This window comes from Lepisosteus oculatus, chromosome 6 (genome assembly GCF_040954835.1).
Source record: "Lepisosteus oculatus isolate fLepOcu1 chromosome 6, fLepOcu1.hap2, whole genome shotgun sequence".
NCBI lineage: Eukaryota > Metazoa > Chordata > Actinopteri > Semionotiformes > Lepisosteidae > Lepisosteus > Lepisosteus oculatus.
Window position 1 is genome coordinate 49,432,056 of NC_090701.1, and position 21,713 is coordinate 49,453,768.

General features: G+C 35.3%; 1 protein-coding gene across 2 annotated transcripts in view; it reads right to left on the reverse strand.

The window, feature by feature from the left end:
* Positions 1 to 3,434: 3,434 nt before the first annotated feature.
* Positions 3,435 to 21,713, reverse strand: part of bpnt2 (3'(2'), 5'-bisphosphate nucleotidase 2) — a 45,885-nt gene continuing 27,606 nt past the window's right edge. The window contains exons 2-9 of one of the 2 annotated variants that reach the window (XM_069191521.1): positions 12,759 to 12,822; positions 12,575 to 12,673; positions 10,993 to 11,053; positions 9,032 to 9,266; positions 7,997 to 8,159; positions 7,563 to 7,658; positions 6,383 to 6,544; positions 3,435 to 6,243 (exon numbers count right to left, since the gene is read on the reverse strand). In XM_069191521.1, coding sequence (XP_069047622.1) covers positions 5,972 to 6,243; positions 6,383 to 6,544; positions 7,563 to 7,658; positions 7,997 to 8,159; positions 9,032 to 9,266; positions 10,993 to 11,053; positions 12,575 to 12,599 — 1,014 coding nt within the window. In that variant the 5' untranslated portion in view covers positions 12,600 to 12,673; positions 12,759 to 12,822 and the 3' untranslated portion in view covers positions 3,435 to 5,971. Of the gene's footprint in view, positions 6,244 to 6,382; positions 6,545 to 7,562; positions 7,659 to 7,996; positions 8,160 to 9,031; positions 9,859 to 10,992; positions 11,054 to 12,574; positions 12,674 to 12,758; positions 12,823 to 21,713 lie in introns of those variants that run through there. The other variant, XM_006634018.3, reaches the window with a different exon arrangement.

Consider the following 21,713-nt stretch of genomic DNA (forward strand, 5'->3'; position numbering starts at 1 on the left):
TATTATTATTATTATTATTATTATTATTATTATTATTATTATTACTGTATCTTCATACTCTTTTCCACAGGGACCAGACCATGGTTGCAGTTTTCTTGCAATCTGTGAGCAGAGCATTGATGCTCTGTCAATATCTTCCCAATATAGCTTCAATTAGAGCAATGGCTTTGAAGCTGTCTCTTGATCAGAAGTCACATTAATAGTGTCACTCTGCCCCCATATTTTAACTCTAGTGTACAATCTTGGACAGCAAATCAAAATAGATCTACTAAACATTTGAATAATAGTCATACAAAAATATTTGGGCTTAGAAAATTGAAATTTAATCATTTTGGAACAAGCGGAATGTTATTAGCACACTATTTAAATCAGAATTTCCTCCCTGGGTTCCTGATTATTAATGTTTCCTTCATAATTTAATGATAGTCATTGAACTGCTTGTCTGGTGCACAAAAGAAAAGATTAAAGTTTTTAATTCCTTCCCTGTAAATGTCAGGAGTTCTTGTAAAATGTAAAATGAAATGGTATTTCTTATTTCTCCTCATTCATTTAAAACCCATATATACTATGTTTTATAAGAGCTCTGAGTTGCTCTACAGATTGAAACCTCCTTTTAATTCATAAAAGACTGATTCTGAACACTATCAAAGATCTCCTTTTGGTTAATGGCACAAAAAGACAAAAGATAAAGACTTTTAATATGGGTTCCTGGGTTTCTTATAAATTAATTGGATTTTAACATTTCTGACATATTGAGGCAATCTGCAAAGGTCTATCACAACTCAAAAGATTAGTCACGAAGGCCATAGTAATGATGTTATTATTTATGTGAAATACAATAAAGCACTACTCTCAAATCAAGAATTTGTCTTGCTGCTTTTTTTTTTAAATGATGAAATTCATACTTAACCTGTAATTAATTGAGTCAGTGCTGCTCCTTTTCAACATAGGCACGATTTATTTATTTTTTCACTGAAATAATACAATATTTTTACATAAATAGAAACACTTTTCTCCAAAATAACCATTTGCTCATAGAAGCTAAATGACCAAATTCAGTGGTATAAGAAATAAATTGTTTAGGCAAATACTGTAGCACCACCTGCTGGATTCATTTTTAATTTCTTGAAAGTCTGTCCACCTCAGTTACTTTCACTCTATTCCTTCAGCTAGTATATACAACTTGATTTTACAACAGAAAAAGAAGAATTACAACCATTACCAGAAAGCTCTTATCCCAGGTAAAGATTGCAGCAAACCAGTGCCTATCTTGAAAGCATAAGGCAGAACTATATCCTGGATGAAATGTGTCCATCACATCTAGCCTGAATTTGGGAGATTTGAGCAAACTGAAGCATAAAGACAAAACATGGACACAGGTGAAAAAGCAAACTCACAAAGTATGCTACTCAGGGAAGAGTTGGTCTTAGCAGCCTAAAGCTATGAGACAGAAGTGCTAAAGTTCATCCTGACTTTTTCCTGAAGTTACAAAGTCCTTGAATTGGCTAATGCATATTTACGTATGTGCACAAATTATTTGCAAATCATTTACATATTTCACAACACGGATTTAGAAAAGGTAGGTCATGTGTAATCAACTTATTAGTTTTTTATAACAAAGAACAGCAGTAATGCATATACACAAATCAAATGATACTGTGTGTGTTTATAGAATTTCTGAAGACCTGATAAAGTTCCTCGTCAAAGATTAATACTGGGCACTAGGCATTCAGGAATATGTGAGTGTACTGAGAACTGGTTAATAAACAGAAAATGGAGAATACTCAAATTGGGGTACAATAGAGATTTGTTTTGGTACTACTATTATTTCAAAATCATATCGGTGATCTAGATTCTGGTATAGTTAGAAAACTACTCATGTTTGAAGATGACACAAAATTGGGATAATATAGAAGCAGCAAAAACTATAGAAACAGGAAACAAAATCTAAAAAGTCAAGAGTCTTCGACAAATTTCAAAACTGGGCAAAAACCTGGTACTTGATGTTGTATTCAAGTGGAGAATTTTACATTCAGGTAGTAAGAATATAGGCTGTAAATATAAAATGGGAAACAGAACTAGATGATGATACTTAATAAAAGATTAAAAGAATTATTCTTCACCCAAAGGATTATGAGGAACAAGGCCATGTCAAGTCATGTTGTTTGAGCTGATACTCTGGATTTCTGCAAGATAAAAAGATGGATGAGATCCTTGGATCAATTAGAATTCTATCATTCTAAAAACACTAAGGATCCCATAGTGCTTTATAAACTGTCTTGAAGGGGGGAAACACTTTATCCACCTTGGAAGTAAAGCACCTACCTGTATGATTTGCAGCAGCCATTATATGTTAGCTACCCCACTGTACAGCAGATCAGATGGGGAAGTCAGACGTCTTCAGCAGAATTAAATGGAAAAATGTTGGGAGGTCTGATTGTGCAAGTACAGTACAAAGTGGAATCTAGGTATGCATTTTCCAGTCATGTTTTTATATTAACAATTTTTAATACTGATACTTAAACAGTATTAATATTTAATACTGATACCTTCCTCAGGTGTGGATCAGCAGAACATCAACAGGACATTAGGCCCATTAAATATGACTGGGATGTTCTTTGAAAATGTGTGGGAGAGATTTTTGAGGAATGGACAGTTTAAAAACTGAACACCTTAATCATTAGCAACTTGACTCATCATGATGAAATGTGTGCTGCAACTTGGGGTGACACATCAAAAGACTGTTGCCATAATTTGGGAAATCAGCAGTTCTCTTTCATTCTTTTTTGATGGAAGGGTTACCTTTCATTTACATTTGAGATCTTTGACTATTGATCAAAGTTCAAACAAAATTAGTTCATGTGAGCTTACAGTATATACTTAAAGGGGAACTGTAACACTATTTCTATGTTTCGCAATTTTTAGCTGGAGGCCAGGAGGAGATGAACAGTGTCTGGCTATCACTGCTGACCTGCCAGCAGGCGGACATAATGGATAAGGGTCGAAATGTAGAAATGTAATCATATACATATAATTCTAAATAATACGTTTTGGTTTATTTACCATTCTTAAAATGTTTTTTAAGTGCTACATGTCCCCTGCTGCTACAGTTTTACACTGGCGAGATTTCAGACAAGGATTCTCTGTCCTGAGTTCCATTATGTAAGGAATGCGAATGGTCTCAGGTCTTCACTGAAACATTTTGCTAGGACAGTTTCAGAAGATCTAACCTGTCTTCTAGACTACAGCCAGTGAGCAACCTAGAAGGCAGCTTGCACTGGCCTTACTAAAGAATTCTTAGCGAACAGAAGAAAAATAACTCAAACACTATGCATTTGATAGAGGCTGCGATTTTTGTAATATTTTGGAATCATGTGATCATGTGGAATCAGATTGTAATTAAGCTTGTAAGACTATTCAAAACAATCAAAGTATTTATTTTCAGGTCTTTCTTTATTCATTTTTTTAGTCACCAGCCCCATTTTGGCACATCAAGTAGAAAAGATGCATTTTTAAACTTTGCACAAGTTCACTCTTCACATCATTATTTAAATAAGTTACCTAAAGAATGTATGTTTTTCTGTTAATAGATTTATACAAAGTATTGCTTAAAGAGTGCCTGACCAACTATTACACCACATTATAAATGTACCTTTATTTCACATGAAAATTAAATATCTTGAGCAATGTTGAATAAATTCAATTTTGAACATCTCTGATGCAGCAAAATCACAAATTCAGAGAAGATTCGGTGAATTTAGATTTTATGTACCATTTTCCTTCTAAATCTTTACATAACACCCCTTAAATACATTTGAAAATGAAAAGGTTTACAGAACTAAATAAAAATAAAAATACCTTGGACTTTTTATCCCAGAAATGACCACATGCCTTGCAGTGGGTTTGCATCTACACACAAAAGAATACTGAAGCTCAGAGGCAGAGATTCTAATCATCTTGCATTGTGACACTATAAAGATAAAGTAAAATAAATTCAAAAAAGAACATTACTCTGTCATTTATGTTTTAGATAATTTCTTTTAAGGAAGTACTTTCATGCAAATCAAATTTTTCTTTTCAATGGAAATGGGCTATAATAGTAGCCAAGTGTCAAAGAATGTGCAAGAGGAGAGAAACAATACACACATAAAAGACATACGATTCCCAATGAGTCCAACACCCAATGTACGGAAAATGTTTTTGAAAGGCAGTTTTCCTAAAAATAACAGAGCAAATAACAGAGACAGGCAAACAATACTATAAATGTTGAGATGATGGACGGTTTTGCCAAAATCTGAACTGCTTCCTCTTTTTAGATTAAATGCAGAGTTCAGCATTTTGAAACAGTTTCAGCACATTACAAAAATGGACTGCAAGCATTATCAACAAATTGAGCACATTTTTTTATTTTATTTTAAACTTCATTTTTTCCTAAACAAAATATATTCTTTTTGCTGGGCTGGAAAAGTTAATTCGCATTTCCACAGACCACCCACAAGTAAAATACGTCTGATGGAAGCAAGCTTGAGTTTCCTTTGTGAAACACCCTCCTCCTTGGCATTAAGAATGTAAGAAAATCACTTTTAAGCCATTCTTAACTTCAGCAGTAGAAAACATGTGAAAACTATGTACAAAATTGAACTCATCACATTGCAAACTTGACATCACTAAGCATGCAGTACATACCTATTCTCACAAAGTAAGGAGTAGCTCTACTATAAGGCTTAGTTTCACAATATTGACTTCATGCGCACCTCAGTTTAAAAACTGAAAAGATGTCAGCGCAGAAGGCACACAACACTGTACAACCAATAAGAACATAAGTACTTAACTCCGCCCACAACAACACACTTTCATACAAAAATAGTCCATTTGGAAACATGTACAGTATATTTGCATCACAGTGAATGTACACTATTGCAGGAATCTATTATTTGCATGAGCTATTTTATTTTAAATAATTTTTCTAAGCAAACCCCCTTAGAAGAATTCTAAAAATAAATTAGTCTATGTGAAATGGTATTAAATCATATCTATTGTATTAACCCAAAAACTGCAATAGATTTATATTTATGGCATAATTTTATCCAAATGTTAGTATTTACAATAAGTACTCTTCAGCAGCCAACGATTCCTGTCTGAACCAAGAAAATCAGCTATTAATATTTCATATTTTAGATCTTAATACACCATTTATTATTCTATCTATGTGGAAACTATTTAAGTCTCCAATATTATTTCAAAAGTCCATGATTCAGATGATCAAAAGCAAGGTGGTAAATAATGTGACTTACAAAAAGCACATCACATTTTTTAGTAGAAGTTATTGTAAGCAAGTGACATTCTGATCTGAAGATCTATCAAATGAAACAGTAAATATTTTAACCATATAACATACCGCAAAGAACAACTAGAATTTTTCTAAAAAATATATTTCTGTAGATGATCTCTGTACCTAAACATTACAACAGCTCAATGTTCTATGTTCTGTGCGCAGATCTGAATTCTGCCTCTTAAGGGCATCAGAAATGGAATGAATACCAACTCAGTCCCTTAGTGTTGGTTCTATCAAACCTGCAAACACCTCCCCTAACAGAAACTGTTAATGCATTTTACTATTTAACTCTCTACTCTATTAAATCTCAGCTATTTTGATACAATTCTATTTGTTATAGCCCCCTTTATTCCTTATTGTCTGAAATCCGTAATGTTTAGAATAACTCCCTTAAACACTCAGGATCGAATGATACGAATTATTAGAAAAACCACAAACGCTCCTAAATGTAATTTCAAACAGTCCACACTCCCAAACCACTGAGTATTTTGTTAATTTTCTGGCTGTTTTTGAGAAAATCAAATCAATATTGAAGCTCTATCCTCTTCCCCACTGCATCACGTAAAGAGGACCAGACCAGGAAGAGTTCCAAAGCTTCCAGATTCAAGTTTTTAAGCTACTTAAGTAAACACCTTTTCAGTTGTGTTTCTCGTTCTCTCGGTTTGGGAGCTTTTCCACTAGTGCTTTATGATTCACAAGTAAACTCGCCAACAGTCCTCCCTCATTGGCTTCGGAACCAGCATAGTCAATTTCTTCTCCTTTCAAAGTAGTCATATGGCCTCCGAGGGCTTTCAGAATCGCATTGCCTGCACAAATATCCCACTTCTTGATATATGTGACATGGACGTAGACGTCAGCCTTTTCATACTTCTCTTCTGGTATGTCCAACAGAGACAGCACCTTGTACCCTACAAAAAAGTTAAAACCCATGAGACATCATAATGCACATTTGTGAAGCGACATGTATTAATACATGCAAATACATTACTGACAACTTGAGGATTGTCAGCTACAGTGAAATAATGTAATGTGTTCCTTGTACAGTACCTGCTCCACCTGCAGGAAGGATGACTGTGTCGTTTCCAAAAGCCTCCTGAATAAATGGCTTCACTTTTCCAGCATGAGATCGGGAGACAATGATTCGGGGTGACTGCGTATTGTAGGAAGGCCGGGCATTCACATTGGATCCTCCACCTACCATTGCCCATGCTAGGGGAAAACAAAGGAAAAGCGAATGTAAATATATAAGCAAGTTCTTATGTAAATCAAATTCCAAATGAGGATATTCATCTTCAAATAGTGTAGTAGGATCATCTGAAATTGATCACTTTCATGTTATTTTGTTCAGTGCCAAGTGTCCAAAAAGTGTCCAACGGACAACAGTAACAATCACGCTGCTTAGATCTTTGTATATTTTGACATTATAGAACTGAGTTTCCATGTATTACTACGATGTAAAGCAACAAGAAAAAAAGTGATGTGGTTAGAATATGGAGGCTTTATAACAGGCAGCTATCCTCTCTTTTTAAAGTATGCAAATGGATTAAAAAATGCAAAAACGCAGAGACTCACACAGCTAAGGCCTTATTATAACTAAAAACTAGAAACTTTAAATTGAATGCAAGATGAACCATGCAGCTTGGGCAGAGCTGGTTACAGTCCAGATTGTAGCAGGGGGTCCCTGAGTGGTGAGGAGGGCTACTGCTAGTGGATATTCCAGTCCATGATCATCCCACTACAGTACTGTGGCTCTAGGTGCTCTTAAAACAGTGATTCCAAATCCTGGTCTGGGTGGCTCACACACCTGTTAATTTTCACTCCATTCCACCTGCAACTGAGAGCTGAGCTGGTGACCCATTAAGTGTGTGAGGGCATGAGGACCACTGTCTTAAAGGATGATGCACTACTACAAACTGCAATCAGGGCAATGCAATAATGATACAGTTTAAATAAAGACGGCACTCTTTATTTGTATTTATTACTTAAAGATGGCACTTCCACACTAGAGTAAGAAACATCAAGTTTTTTCCCCCTACTTACGACAATGCTATATCTGAAAAAAAAACACTCTCCTTCTAAAATGTCTAGATGAATGTACACTAATTATGCTTCATTCTGCAGTTCCTTGGGACTTTAAGACCCCTTTGCTTTTTGCCCTCTGGAGCTCATCCGTAGTCTAAAAGGTACAAGAGGTTAAAAAAAACAATGAAGACACAAGCACACATACCTGTATACCCTGTGAATGGATTATGAATTACTCCAATGACAGGTTCACCGTCTACAGCAACACACACCATTGTCGTCACATACTGGCGAAGGCCCTCTGCCAAAGCACAGAACGTAAATTTTAATTTATTTTTCAATCCGCAAAAATTATGAGAACATGATTAGTTCTCACCACAGAGAAGGGTGAGCTATTCAATAAAGCATTAATCATTACCCTGTTAAAAATGATGGGAAATATATTAAAACTATCTCATTTCGCCCAGCAACTCCTGCTACCCTCTCTGCTTCTCCTCTTCTGCAAGTCTTTCAATACATTAATATTCACGGAACCAAGTATTATTTAAAGCCGCAGACAAGATAATGTATCAAACTCTGTACTAAGTAATTACACATCTTCTCCTTGGGATCATGGGAAGACTCATTAAAAACAGACACCTGTGTACTCTTGAGTTGCATCCAGAGGATCGATCCACACAGTGATGCTCTCTGCAGGAACTTCTCTGCTTTCTGTGATCTTGTGTCGAATGTCCTCTGGAATCACGTGGTCCCACACAGCAGATTCTTGATCAGCGACATCATCATGTTCTTCAGAGTTGACCTAAACAAAAATAAAATTCCAAATCATTCAGATACGCATGGCAATTTACCAAGGGTTTTCAAATTAAAAATATGACAGACGAGCACATTTAAAAAAAAATGAAATGTGTATAACTCTTCTTCTCTGGGATGTTTAGAGCAGGGGAAAAACTGCCAATCCCAATGTTAAGAGTGTAAAGAACATGAGAAATAAATATTGATAAAAACATACAACTCAAAGTATAAAATAATTCATTTTGGGATTAAATAAGTGGAACCTGCATTTTTTTCAACATAATATAAAACACTGTAGCCTGAAGATAAGACTGTTTATGAAATATTATATATTACACTGCACCCTTAATTGCTGTCTGGGCAAGTCCATTTTACAGACAATCTACGCTATCTGTAATGATAGATCTTTAAGTAATTACTTCATAATACTAGATTAATAGTCATCCCATCTTGTAGCTGCTCTGCAAAACTGATTTAGAAAGCAGTTGTTAGTCTTGCCTACATCTGTCTACTTAGTTGATCAGCCCAGTGCTGGAGCAATGAACGTCCTTGATGTTTCCCCTTGGACATGAGAGGAACATTACATCTAAATTTGGCAACTTCTAGCACACTCATAACAGCCCGCTCTTTGAATGTCTGACACATGGATTCCAAGACCTACTATTCATTTTGGTAAAGTTCCTGCGCTAAAAGCTCTTTAGTACGCATAGTGGTCCATCACACCTTATCAACTTTCCCATCTCTGTTGAATGCTCTCCAGTGCTGAATTCTTTACCATCACTCCGTTAGCCGACTGTTTCGTTCTCGTACATGTTGACTGAGGGTAGGTAGCTGGGGATGACCACAAACTACCCAGCCGCACGTTTGAAATGAACCCACCTTTACGAAGGGGAAGGTGCTCTTAATAAGGTGATACATCTTTCTGTGGGAGTACAGGTCTCCCAGCGTCAGCATCTCTTTTGCGCCTTCCCGCGTCTTCCCCTTCGATTTCTCCTCAAGCGCATTCTGCTCCCGGACGCGCTTCACCTCTCGCCCGCCGACGGCTGCCGCCTCCACGGACACGGCCAGCAGCTCCCGCAGATCCACGGCTCTCCCCTGCCGGAACGCGGCTATTCTGCTCGAAATGACGCCGGCGTAGAGGTGATAGATCACCCCGAGCCCCAGCAGACAAAACACAGCCACGCCAAGAGGAGACAGACGGATGCCCATCGGAGCCATGGAAATGCCAATATTGCGATGCAATAAGCATACAATTACACACAAGGGCACAAAACGGAATATATATTTCTATATTTATAAAAATATATAATAATGTTTAACACTGGGTAACGTTGGCATAAGGACTTCAGCGTCAATTCCTTGTACGTTTATACAAAGTACATTTACCAACGACATCCATTCAAAGGATGTTTAACGTCGTTCCATGTTTTTTTTTTATTTTAATTTTTTAAAGTATCTCTGAATAATAGTATAGCTCTTACTTATCGGATGCCGATAGTCCATCGCATAAGCTAAACATTTACCGGTGCATTATTCATGGCTATGTCTTTAATAGGGTACATTCAAGACACACGCAACAACAGGAACTTCAAAGAAAAAAAAAATATTTCGCACAGAAACGTCGCTCAATTCCCTGGCTAATTGAAGTTATGATCAAGATTGCACACCAATTTTGGAGTAAACAATTCCACGTCCACGGTAAGGGTTCAAACCTTAAAGACGCCAACTTCCTCTTCCAGGTCAAACTAAAAAGTCACATGACTGTTTTAGCAAATGTAGTTTACATTGACTTATAGCAAGTTTGGGACGTGCGTTGTAATTTGTGCTTTTGTCATATGGCATTGTTATGATTTGTGAAAGACATTGAAGGGTATTCTTATTGTTTTTGAGACGGTGAAAAATCTGAATTATCGTTTCATTTAGGAAAACTGCTTCCCAGATCACTTCCTCACCTGAGGCGCAAAGAAATTAGGTACAGGGTCCAACTCTTTAAGAGCCCAGAGATTTTTGTGCCGAGATCATTTGTCGAACTTCATTATGTGATATATTACAATGATAACGATATAGTAGCCTGTGAGGTTTAGCCGAGGAGCGATTATTTCTATTTGAAAACATTTCCCCTACGATGATTACACACGGAATGCAAACGGTATGCTTACCCTATATTTTCACTAGATTTATTTAGCATTCGGTTTAAGTAAATGATTTTCAAAATTAAGCTTGGCCTCGGTAAGGCCTCCAGCGAAAACGAAACAGTAATGTTACAGGAAGTTAAGGAAATTCAGTCTATTCCCCTGAAGACAAGGATTTGTTTCATATCATGCCCTCAAGAGAGGGATACAGAATACCAAGGTCCAAATCAAAAGTAATAATCTTACAGTTTTACCATGGCACATCTTCTCATCTGAGATAATATTGCTGAGGATCTTTAAAACAAGCTGCTGTCAGTGTGGACAGCAAAATGGTCTTAAATTTGTATAGCTATTACTTATCGGATGCCGGTACTCCATATATTTTTAGGTTATGATAGAAGAATATTAATATTTGACTTTTAGTGATTGTATTGGTGGATCAGTAGGTGGCACGCTTACAGCTGGACCAGAATTTCTAAAGCAGTGCCCCGATATTTTAAGTGGGAACACTGTGCTCTAGAAAGTGTCGTTAGGAAGAGACATTAAAACAAGGCTGTAGCTTCTTTGTCATTACAGACACCAGGCTCTTCAAAGAAGTAAAGGTGTTAAGCCCAGTGTCCTGGCTAAATTCCAGTCTGTGTTTAAAATACCTGGCCACCAATAAGCTCCTCCTTACTTCAGAAGTGAAAGGAATTTTCTGGTTCCCACCTGGGCCTGGTGTATGAGTGATGGTAGCACTCCATCACAGCTGTGTATCGCCATATGTGTGCTGCATTTCAGTGGCAGACACAGTAAGAACAGAAGAAAGGTTGCAATCGAGAGGAGGCCATGAAGCTCTTCTAGCACATTTGATAGTTTGCTGCTTAAAATGAAAATATTTTATTAATATAAAGGGGAAAAAATGCTTTATTATGTTCAAGAAGAAAATAGAAAATAGTTTTTTGAATTTTCTATTCAATTGAAAAAACATTTAAATAAAAATGAATTATAATACCAAATGTTAAAAAGGTGAACAGGGAGGTTGTAATTCTTCACAAATTTAGTAAGAAGCATAAATAGAATACAGATGTAGTCATTTTTGCTGGTCCTTGATAATGTCTCTTCCTGTTAACTTTCCATGTCCTGTAAAGGAAGTTTATTTCATATTTACTCAAAACAGGAAATAAATGAGTTCTACTTTTTCACTCTCTTTTCTTAGTTTTTCTTCATCAATTTGTTTCATGTCCACCACTAGATGTCAGAATATGCTAAAGAATAACAATAGACTCGTATTGAAAGCAATTCACACAATCCTAGAAACATTTTTTATAGATTATACAGTATGTGTATTATATACAGTATGTATATTTTTTCAACAGGGATTCCTTACTAGGAAGGAGTGCTACATTCACAGTTTCTAGCTATACTGTTGTGGTAAAACAAGTGGTTTCCTATAACAAAACATTGATTGAAAATGTGTTTATACTGTTCTGGAGAATGTAGTTTGAATATTTGCTAGTAAATATCCAAAATGTGGTTTAAAATACTAATAGGGCAATACAACTGGTAATATTGTGAAATAACTGCTAAAGGGAAGCCATTCGTATATGTACAAACTGTGGTTGTTTCTAATTTTTGGATAGCTTGATTCACATTCAGACCTTTATTTTATTTCCTCATGAATTGCATAATGAGTTTAACATGACACAAGTTGGAAATAATAATAAATGGGACAGATAGCAAATAATGGGTAAGAGAAAAGTTAAGTGGTATATAATATTGATTATGAAAGTTTCATAATGAATTCGATAAATGCTTAACATGAATGTTCTTAACATGTAAAAAGTTAATATTTCCTTTATATTTCTACTATTGAGATTTAAATGCGAGTTTTGTTTTCATGTTTACAAATATTTGAATGGAAAATGAAACTAATAATATGAGTGTCCTGTGTCGAAGCAGTATACCCAGCAGTATATTACCTAGCCTACTCATAACATCTCATTTAGATTCATGCCTTTACTAATGGTGATTTCGTGTGGCAGCTGCAGATAGTTGCCATGGCAACACTGTTCCTTTACTTTAGTTCACCAGTAGAGTTCATCAATCCCCAATACGAGTGTCAGGAGTTCTTGGACCCAAAACACATATTTACTGTTTTGTTTTTCATTTTTAAATTGTGGTATTCTGTTTGTGCCCTGAGAAGGAAAAACACAAAGCACTGCCGCTGAAACAGACAAATATGCTGATTGCTGTTAAAACTCATTTTTCCATGTTATCTTAATGAAATCAGTAGGTTTAGTTACAGTACCTTTTACTGGTTGCAGTAGACACATAGTGTGTTTCTTTTTCTTGTTAGCTTGCAAATAATTGAAATAAAATGTTCTGGAACCCACGCGTGTTTTCTTTTCTATAGTGAGAAAAAAGGGTTTTAGCATATTGTGAGGATTTCTGAGTTTAATGATTTAAGTATACAAAAACATTATTATTATTACATTATTTTGTCAACAGAGATACTGTCTGCTCATCTGGTGTACTGGCTTTGGCAGGAAGCATCATCTGTGGGAAAACAAAAATGAATATACATTTAAATGATTACCAGAAAAAAAAACAGAATTAGGGCAATAATGAAAGACATATACATGCAATTTGGAAACCAATAGTGTCATTGTCACACACTGGTTTAGGCCAAAACATTTTGTGTGACCTTTAAGTAAAGCAGTGAACTTAAGTTTGTTACCCTGAATAATCTTTGTGTACATTTAATACATTTTATTCACAATTTACAATTGTTACTCACCCTAGTGGGAAAAATGTCAATTTTCTTCTTGTTGATATTTCTAAAAATGTGATGCTTTTGACTAAAAATCCATCTTTCAATATTTCTCTGCCAAAGTTTTAAAGTAAATGTTTTAAAATACTCTAACTCTTAAAATAATTCATTTTTAAACCAATAAATTCTCGTCTTAACCCATTAAGATCAGGGTGGAAAAATGAAAAGTAATTTTCATTTTTAGATTCTTTATTTAGCCAAACAATTGTTCTTGTAACACATTTATGTTTATATATGCATGTGTAAACAATACAATTGCAGGAGCTATGCAGTACTTTTGTAGTAATGTGTTAACAATGCACTGTGCAAAACAAAACAACACAGTCTTTCAGTTCCCAAATTATTTCACTATGGGACGCTACTTGATTTGTAAGAAATACTTGTTGAGCATTCTTTAACTGAAACTATTCACCCTAGTGTACTATATCTATGCAAATTAAGTGACACTTGCTGCTAGATTGCTTACATAAGACATATGCCAAAGATGATGTCATGTAACATAAGTGTTACTCTTAGTGTAAACTATCCTGTATGTTCCTATCCAATATAGTGTAATTGCTAACATAACTGTTGATGTTATTTTTATTTTAAAGAATGTACGATTATAGAATGGAAATTGCAATAAGCTATAAAGCACTTATCCTACTGTAGTTTTCCTTATGGAGCTCCTCAGAAGAGTCATATTTCTCAACAATGATCTTCCTATAAACAAATTAGTCTTTCAGAATTTACTCTCAGAGGCAGAACTGAATTCAGCATTTGATCAATTCAAATATACACCTCTCAATGCAACTGAATATCATAAATAAATCACATCACAGGTAAAAGTTCTAGCTATGTACATCTATGTAAATAAACAGATATACAGATATCTTTAGCTGACTATAATGTCATTGATTTGTAGCTCTCGGCTAATTAATCAATTTAGAATTCTAAATGAATTTAATTGTTTTTAATGTAATGTAGACTTAAAGCAGTGAATAAAATAATGACATAGTGGGTTAATTTACCATTTTCTGGGGTACTAGTTAATATTTGACTCAACCAGACACTGAAACAGTACTGAATTGGAATTATATCGGAATTATATCGCCAGCAGCCATATCACTCTACAACTCACAACGGGCAGCCCACTGAAGCACAGCAGGTGTGAGCCTGGTCTGTACCTGGATGGGAGACTCCTGGGAAAAACTAAGGCTGCTGCTGTAAGATGTGTTAGTGGGGGCCAGCAGGGGGCGCTCACCCTGCAGTCAATGTGGGTTCTAATGCCCCAGTATAGTGACGGGGACACTATACTGTAAACAGGCGCCGTCCTTCGGATGAGACGTAAAATGGAGGTCCTGACTCTCTGTGGTCCAGGGCGCTCCAGGGCATTTCTCGAAAAAACAGGCGTATATCCCTGGCGTCCTGGCCAAATTTCCCATTGGCCCTTACCAATCATGGCCTCCTAATAATCCCCATCTATGAATTGGCTTCATTACTCTGCTCTCCTCCCCACTGATAGCTGATGTGTGGTGAGCGTTCTGGTGCTCTATAGCTGCCATCGCATCTGCTGCCAGGTGGGTGGTGGAGGGGAGTCCCTGTTACCTGTAAAGCGCTTTGAGTGGAGTGTCCAGAAAAGTGTTATATAAGTGTAAGCATTTGTTATTATTACCCAGATACTACTTCTCTACTTCAACAAATAATCAGTCTTCACAAAATGAGACAAGCTGAGCTCAAAAAACGTGGAGTGCTTTAAATGGAGATACATCTCTGAATCCCCAGCAAAAAAACGAAGACTGCTGATGATATTTCCGTCCCAGAAGACCCCAACGCTACATGTTTTCAGTTACACAATGCTCATGTGGCTTCTGTACAGCCCAGTACTGCTTGGAGCCTGCGATCAGTGGCAATAAAATCAGAACAAGATGCAGAAGGCAGTTTCCTTATCCTTCAACAGGAGGAAACCAATACTGAGGACCAGGTGAGACCATTTTGCAGTGCTGGAAAAACATACTAAACTGACCCAGGGTCTTCAAAAGAAGATGCACATCACAGGCAACTGCTCCAGGATCCTCAAAATACATTAAATTTAAAAGGTAAAAATGAACCCTATTTATATTAAACTTCATGATGTGTTGTGCATTTTAGACATGATGAAAGTTTAACACAGTAATAAAACTGCAAAGTGTGCCCCTTATCAGAACTTGCCCAATGTGTGACAAGGGAAGTAGTTTTATCAGGAATATAATAATGTACAGAGGTAGTGTAGTGCATTCAGTATAGTCATGTGTAGAAACATTCCTTTACATTTGCTGTGGGGTACATTAAAGCTCCAGATGTAAAATCTATTTAATTTCTGCTGCTGAGAGGAGGCTTGACAGAACAATAGGGAGTATTGTTTGCTCTAACTTTGAAAAGCAGAGACTTAAGTCCCTTCTTGTAATTTTGTTAATGGAAATTTTAATTAATGATAGAAAGGAATAAACATACACTTAAGATCATGGACAAAGATGCTTTGCAAAACCGTATCACTTCAGATCAATCATATTGTGTGTACCAAAAAATATGGGTCAAGATACTGCTGTAAAACAAAATTGAAAAAATCACTTGTAGATTCTGTTCAGAACAATAACACATATCATTTTCCATAAATAATATGACAAAAATGACTTTATAAGGAGAGTTAATGCAGCCATGATAAATAACTGAACAAACTTCATGTCCATACTATTGAAAGATTCCCTAAAAGGTTCTAAAAGAAAACCTATTTTAATAGGTGCTTGAAACCAGGGCATCTATATAATTTATCTTTCTTATATTCCATCAATATCATCTAGATTAAACCATGTAATGCCATTTACAAATTTTAGTAAAAATGTAATTTCATGAGTGAATGTCTTTTTCCTCAACTACATGTTCAGCATGAAGGTTTTCTTTGGAAGTGCGAGTGAGGAGCTGTATCAGCATGTGAGGTTAATACCACACTTAAATGTACTGTATGAAGAAAAGTGCTATGCATTTGCATAGCCATGCATCACACTGTGAGACACACTGAAGTAACTCTCACATCTGTCATAGCAGTCCTTAATGTACCTGTGGTAGAAGTTCACATGAGTGATTTATGCGAGGAACAAGGAAAGATTTCATGTCTATAATGTAATGTACTGTACATCTAAAAATGAAAGGCTGTCTTTAAGGCTACAGACGCTGGACCAGAAATTCAGTGGCCCAAATCTAGTGTAGAGCTCTGTGGTTTTACCCTTCAGCAAGATATATGATTGAAATTGGTTCAGTCAAGGCTTTCTGTATGAAAGGGCACTATCCAGGTCATCACCGTAAATGAGAAATTGTTCTCAATTGACTTATCTTTTTAATAAAGGATGAAAAAAAGAAGCCTGAAAGATTCACAATCAGTTCCCACACCAGCCTGGCGTAATATCAAGTAAAGTTAAAGAATGCTATTTATCCTGGTCTTTTAAAGTCTGCTATCCCACCCACACTCTCGTGCATCAAAGATCTTAATAAGAGGCAAATAATTTGCAAACTCTCTTAATATAATAGAGCATTAAAAACAAAGCCCTGTGACTGGACCAATCTCTCCTTGACACTATTTCAAGTCTGATCATTTCCAGTGCCAGCTAAGAAAAACAATTTGCATAAACTGTTAAACAGAAACGTGATCTTGTATTTCGACTTGAATCAGAGATGGAACTTGCAAGAGTCGGAAAAGAAGTAGACTAAAGCCATTAATTTATGTATACTTCTGCCTTCAATGCACTCTTATTTTAAAAGCCTCAGAATGTGGTTGATTTTCATGGGACTGCTTTTAAACTGAAACATCATGGTTTTGTAAAGTAATATCTGCAGTTAAATGTAATTAAAATAAACCTCATCAGCAGTTTGCCTTTTCCCCATTGTTTATATTCTAAAAAGAAGTATATTAATATAATCTGTGGCTTTACATGGAGTGTACGAGTCTTGGTCAACACAAAGGAATTCTTGTAAGGGGGTTTTCAGTGTATTAAGATAATTTATTTTCCCTGTCTTCTCAGCTTTATGTTTTGAATATTTATGCAACAGAATGGGAGAGTGTTGATGGAAAGAGATTTAATTAAGAAAAGAGCTTTGGGTGTTGTATGAAAATAGTGAGTTATTGCCAATTAGTTTTAATAGTATTAGAAGACCCCTATAAACCTTTAGTACCATGAATCCTCATGATTGTGATGATATTTGTGATAGTGTACATAGCGGATGACATTATTGATCACAACATAGGACTGATGTTAAGTGTAAGTTACCATTATATTCTTAATGAAATGTGTAGAAGAGAAAAGTCATGCACACAAAAATCGTTCTTTTGCCGTAGGTTTTTAATATGTAAATTAAAAAAAAATAAGATATTGAATGGGCGGAATATGCTCTTTTTCCATTGAAAAAACACTGAGCCAGGATGTTTAAAAGTCAAATTATAACTGAGTTAAGTAAGTTTTAGCATCTGCAATCTCAAAGATGAAAACGGTGAAATATAGGAGAGTTTCAGATTCCACCTATAACAGAATTAGCATATTGTAGCAGGCTGGCTGCCCTGTACTTTACGTTAACAAACAAACAAACAAACAAACAAACAAATTGAATTGCAATTCCATTGGTGAAGCCTTTTCTCTTTCCTTTACCTGATCTACTGTGTGGTGGGGCTACTGGTGCATAGTAATGGTAGCACATCACTCAGATGGATACAGCTCTTTAGTGGTTGTATCCCATGTCTTCCTCAAATATTTCTTGTCCAACTGAATGAATACGGTAAAACATCATATTGGTATGTCCGATTACATAAAACATACTCCTTTGGAGTGCAGGGTTCATCGAACTATTTAAACTCCTCATAACAAACTACTTTTTGAGGAAGCTGCCTATTTCTGGTAAGGTGTATGGGAATCCAGAGCCTATCCTGCTGTCCTGGAAGATTAGGAGCAAGACAGGACCACACCTTGGATAGGAGGCCAGTTCAGCAAAGGACACACACAGTGACACAAATTCATACACACACGCAAACAAAACAGAGATCCCAATTCTGTGTTCTCAGTGTGTTTGTCTTGGTTTTTGTTTTTGTTTTTTTGTTTCCTCTGAATGAGAAGTCTTGAGAACTACACCATTTAAAAAAGTAAAGTTTTCATTTAATCATTTAAGGTTTATTTTAGCATCCTTTGGCGTCATTCAGCAGTCTTATTCCCGAGGATGGTGCTGGAACACCTGTAGGGAGCAGCTGGATTTCAGCCTCAGAAGGATTTTTAGTAGCATCAGTGATCGACGTCCTGCGCTACTGTATATCTCAGCAAATATAGTCATGAATGTACTGTACAGTATCTTCAATTTCACAAGTTAATAAATTAACTCATACACTGGTGTGTAAACATCATTGATATCCTAGACACAATCAGAACAAAATGACTTAGAGCCTCTGCTATTGTTTTCAACTATAATTACAACCTATTTGTTATTAATACACACATTTAAGTTTGGGTAAGAAGAACCAAACATGTCATGGAATTGTGTTTCTACATAAAGAATCAAAAATCGAGTGAAAAAAATTGCACGTGAAAACTGCACAATATGCAAAGCTAAATACAAAGACAAATAAAAACAGTTTCCTTCATAACTTTTTCCAAATGAATTAGTTTTTAATAAATGTCAAATACATTTAACATGTAATGAGACAAAAATAAATGTTTATAAAGTAATTTTGACATATTAAGAATAACAACAACAATAATAATAAATTCTTACACTTCTATAGTGTTTTTCTGGACACTCCATTCAAAGGACTTTACAGGTAATGTACTGTAGACTCCCTGCCACCACCACCAATGTCCAGCCCCACCTGGATGATGCGATGGCAGCCATAGTGCGCCAGAACAATCACCACACACCAGCTCTCAATGGGGAGAAGAGCAGAGTGACGAAGCCAGTGTTTACTGTATGTGTTTCTCATTTCTAAATGTTAGAATTGCCTTGTGTGTTCTGTGTTCTATCATAAGTAAACATTTTCTTTTTAATTACATACTAAAGCATACTTGTATTACACTTAACAATGACAACAGCTTGTTAAATTTAGACATCAGAATATTTTACATGCATGCAATCAATACAGGGAGAAGGATGTATTTGAATTACCTCAGAAATATATTACATATACTTACTGTGTGCAGTTTTCTTTAAAGCTTGTGAAACAGAAACAACGTCCTTTTAGTTATCTACTGAAAGGATTGCTCTACTGAGCTGTGAAACTTCAAAATTAATATCCTTGCAGATGTACCATACCACAGTAATGAATTGCATCACAGAAGAATGAAGGAATATTTCTGCCCGTCTTGTCATCTAATAACTCATTTTGACACCACTAAAAAAACATTAATGTTCAATTAAAAAAAAAATGCATTTCATTTCAGAAGTATTTATTTCTCAGCAAGAGCAGGACAACACATTTGCGGCATCTGCAGCACAGGGCTTGAAAACACGTTTTCAACATCTAATGTTAATTATTTAGTAATTACCGGGGCAAGGCTACTCCATGAATAATAATTTCGGGTCAGCTTTTGTGCAGCAACCTATGCAACTGAAAATCATTTTACAAACAGTACAAGAGTACAGATTATTTTTGGGGCCATAATAATCAGTTAATGTTCATAAAGGTTTTCCTTTTGTGCTTCCATGTTAAAAAGAAAATATCATGCAATATCACCAGTATGATTAATTATGAAAAAATACGTTCTCAAAACGATTTTCAAATTGTTAAAATAAATAGGTACTGTACTGTATGTACTGTACAGTGTTTTTGTATGATATACGGTATCAGATGGTATTAAGCTACTTTTGGAAGAAAGAAGGCAGGAGATAGGTTGAAAATGCAATATCTTAAAAAAGCAGACAAAACAGAGCTGGAGAATTATAGACAAATTAGCCTTACATCAATTGCTTTTAAACATATGGACTTAGAGTATAAGAAGATCTAAGGAAAAACCGCATTCTATAAATAATGCCTGACAAATCTACAAGATTACTTTAAATTAGTAACTAGCTCCACTTTCATAAAATTATACAATGTGTCCATATTGCTCCTTTAAAACATCATAATAGATTTAGTACTTACTTCATAAAATCATCAGCAGGATAAACAATGTGACACCCATGTAATACGGACACATTAAAAGTGGGGAAATTACCGACAAGTGCCAACTAACCAATAAAAGTCTGTACTGTATGCAAGTGAAAGTGTCCACATCTGACAACAAACCTGAGAATAGAAGGGTCCTGAGGTAGTGGTTTGTGAAATTCAAATATGTTAAAAAGGCAAAGAAAGTCAATATTCTACACTTAATAACTTATTCTAAGAGAGAACCACAAGGAAAACACAAAACCATCTGTAAAAGAGAGAATTTAGTCCATGCAGGGATGATCACAACTGGACATTTTTGCACAATTTGAAGAATGAAATTGAAAGTACCATTTAAATCAAGTTTCCATAATTATATTTGTTCACTGTAGCTACTTTTGTTTTCATGTTTTGTATGGCATACAAAGGTAAATAAAAGTATGCCATACACAGTCCAAAAAAGGTGTTTGAAGAAATTGGGACTTTAAAGAACATTTCACCAGACCTTTACACCAGGAACATGATTGCTACAGGTACATAATAAAGAAGCATAGGTATTTTTCAGTTACGTTATTGTGTCATGCAGAAAACAATGGAATTGGTGTATTTTTCAACCATATACTGAAGTCAATGTTATGTAGAAAAACAGAAAAGAGTATTTGAATAAGAAAATGCATTAGGTTGCGAAAGAAAAAAGTTTAGAAAAGGAAGGTGCGTCTGCATACATTTGCTGTCAAGGAACAAGAAGAGAATAATTCCATAATTCCATGGTCCTTTGTTTAGAAAAGTGCCCCAAAACCTGAAAAGAAATGGAAACTTAAAGAAATATCATAATTGTATTCATAAAAAAATAATGGATACGAATAACGAATTACAGACTTACAGAAATATGCCTGTGACTCTAATATTTCATAACTATATTTGGTATGATTCACACATACAATTTGGGGATCACCTCTGCAATTAAAGTGGAAACTACAGTATCAATTATTTATTGTTGGTAAAAGTGTTAATAGTTTTCAAATAAGTACTGTGTGACACTTCTGATGAAGTGTAAACAAAGGCAGTAATCTCAAGTTACAATTAAGGATCCGTAAAATGATCAATATTAAGGAAAATATAAAATGTAACAATGTAACTGCCAAATCAATAGTGGATGGATAGATTGTGAAAAACTCTATAACTGAAAGCAACAGAAGTGTATAATCTTAAATAAACATAGATAATAAGCTTATTCCAGAATGTAATCCCATTGATTTGTGTAATGATCCAAGAAAATAGCGTGTTTTTGCAAACACACAAATTGCTCAGATTTGTCAACTCTAACTATTTTTTACTCCATCCATTTCAAAGATTTAAGATTGAATGTTGTTTTGTCTGTTGAGCTAATGTTTTCATCTTCTTCCATTACCTAATAAAATAAAATGCTTATAAATAATTTGAACAAGAATGATTTGATTTTTTTTTCCGTCTACAGCTGTAAAC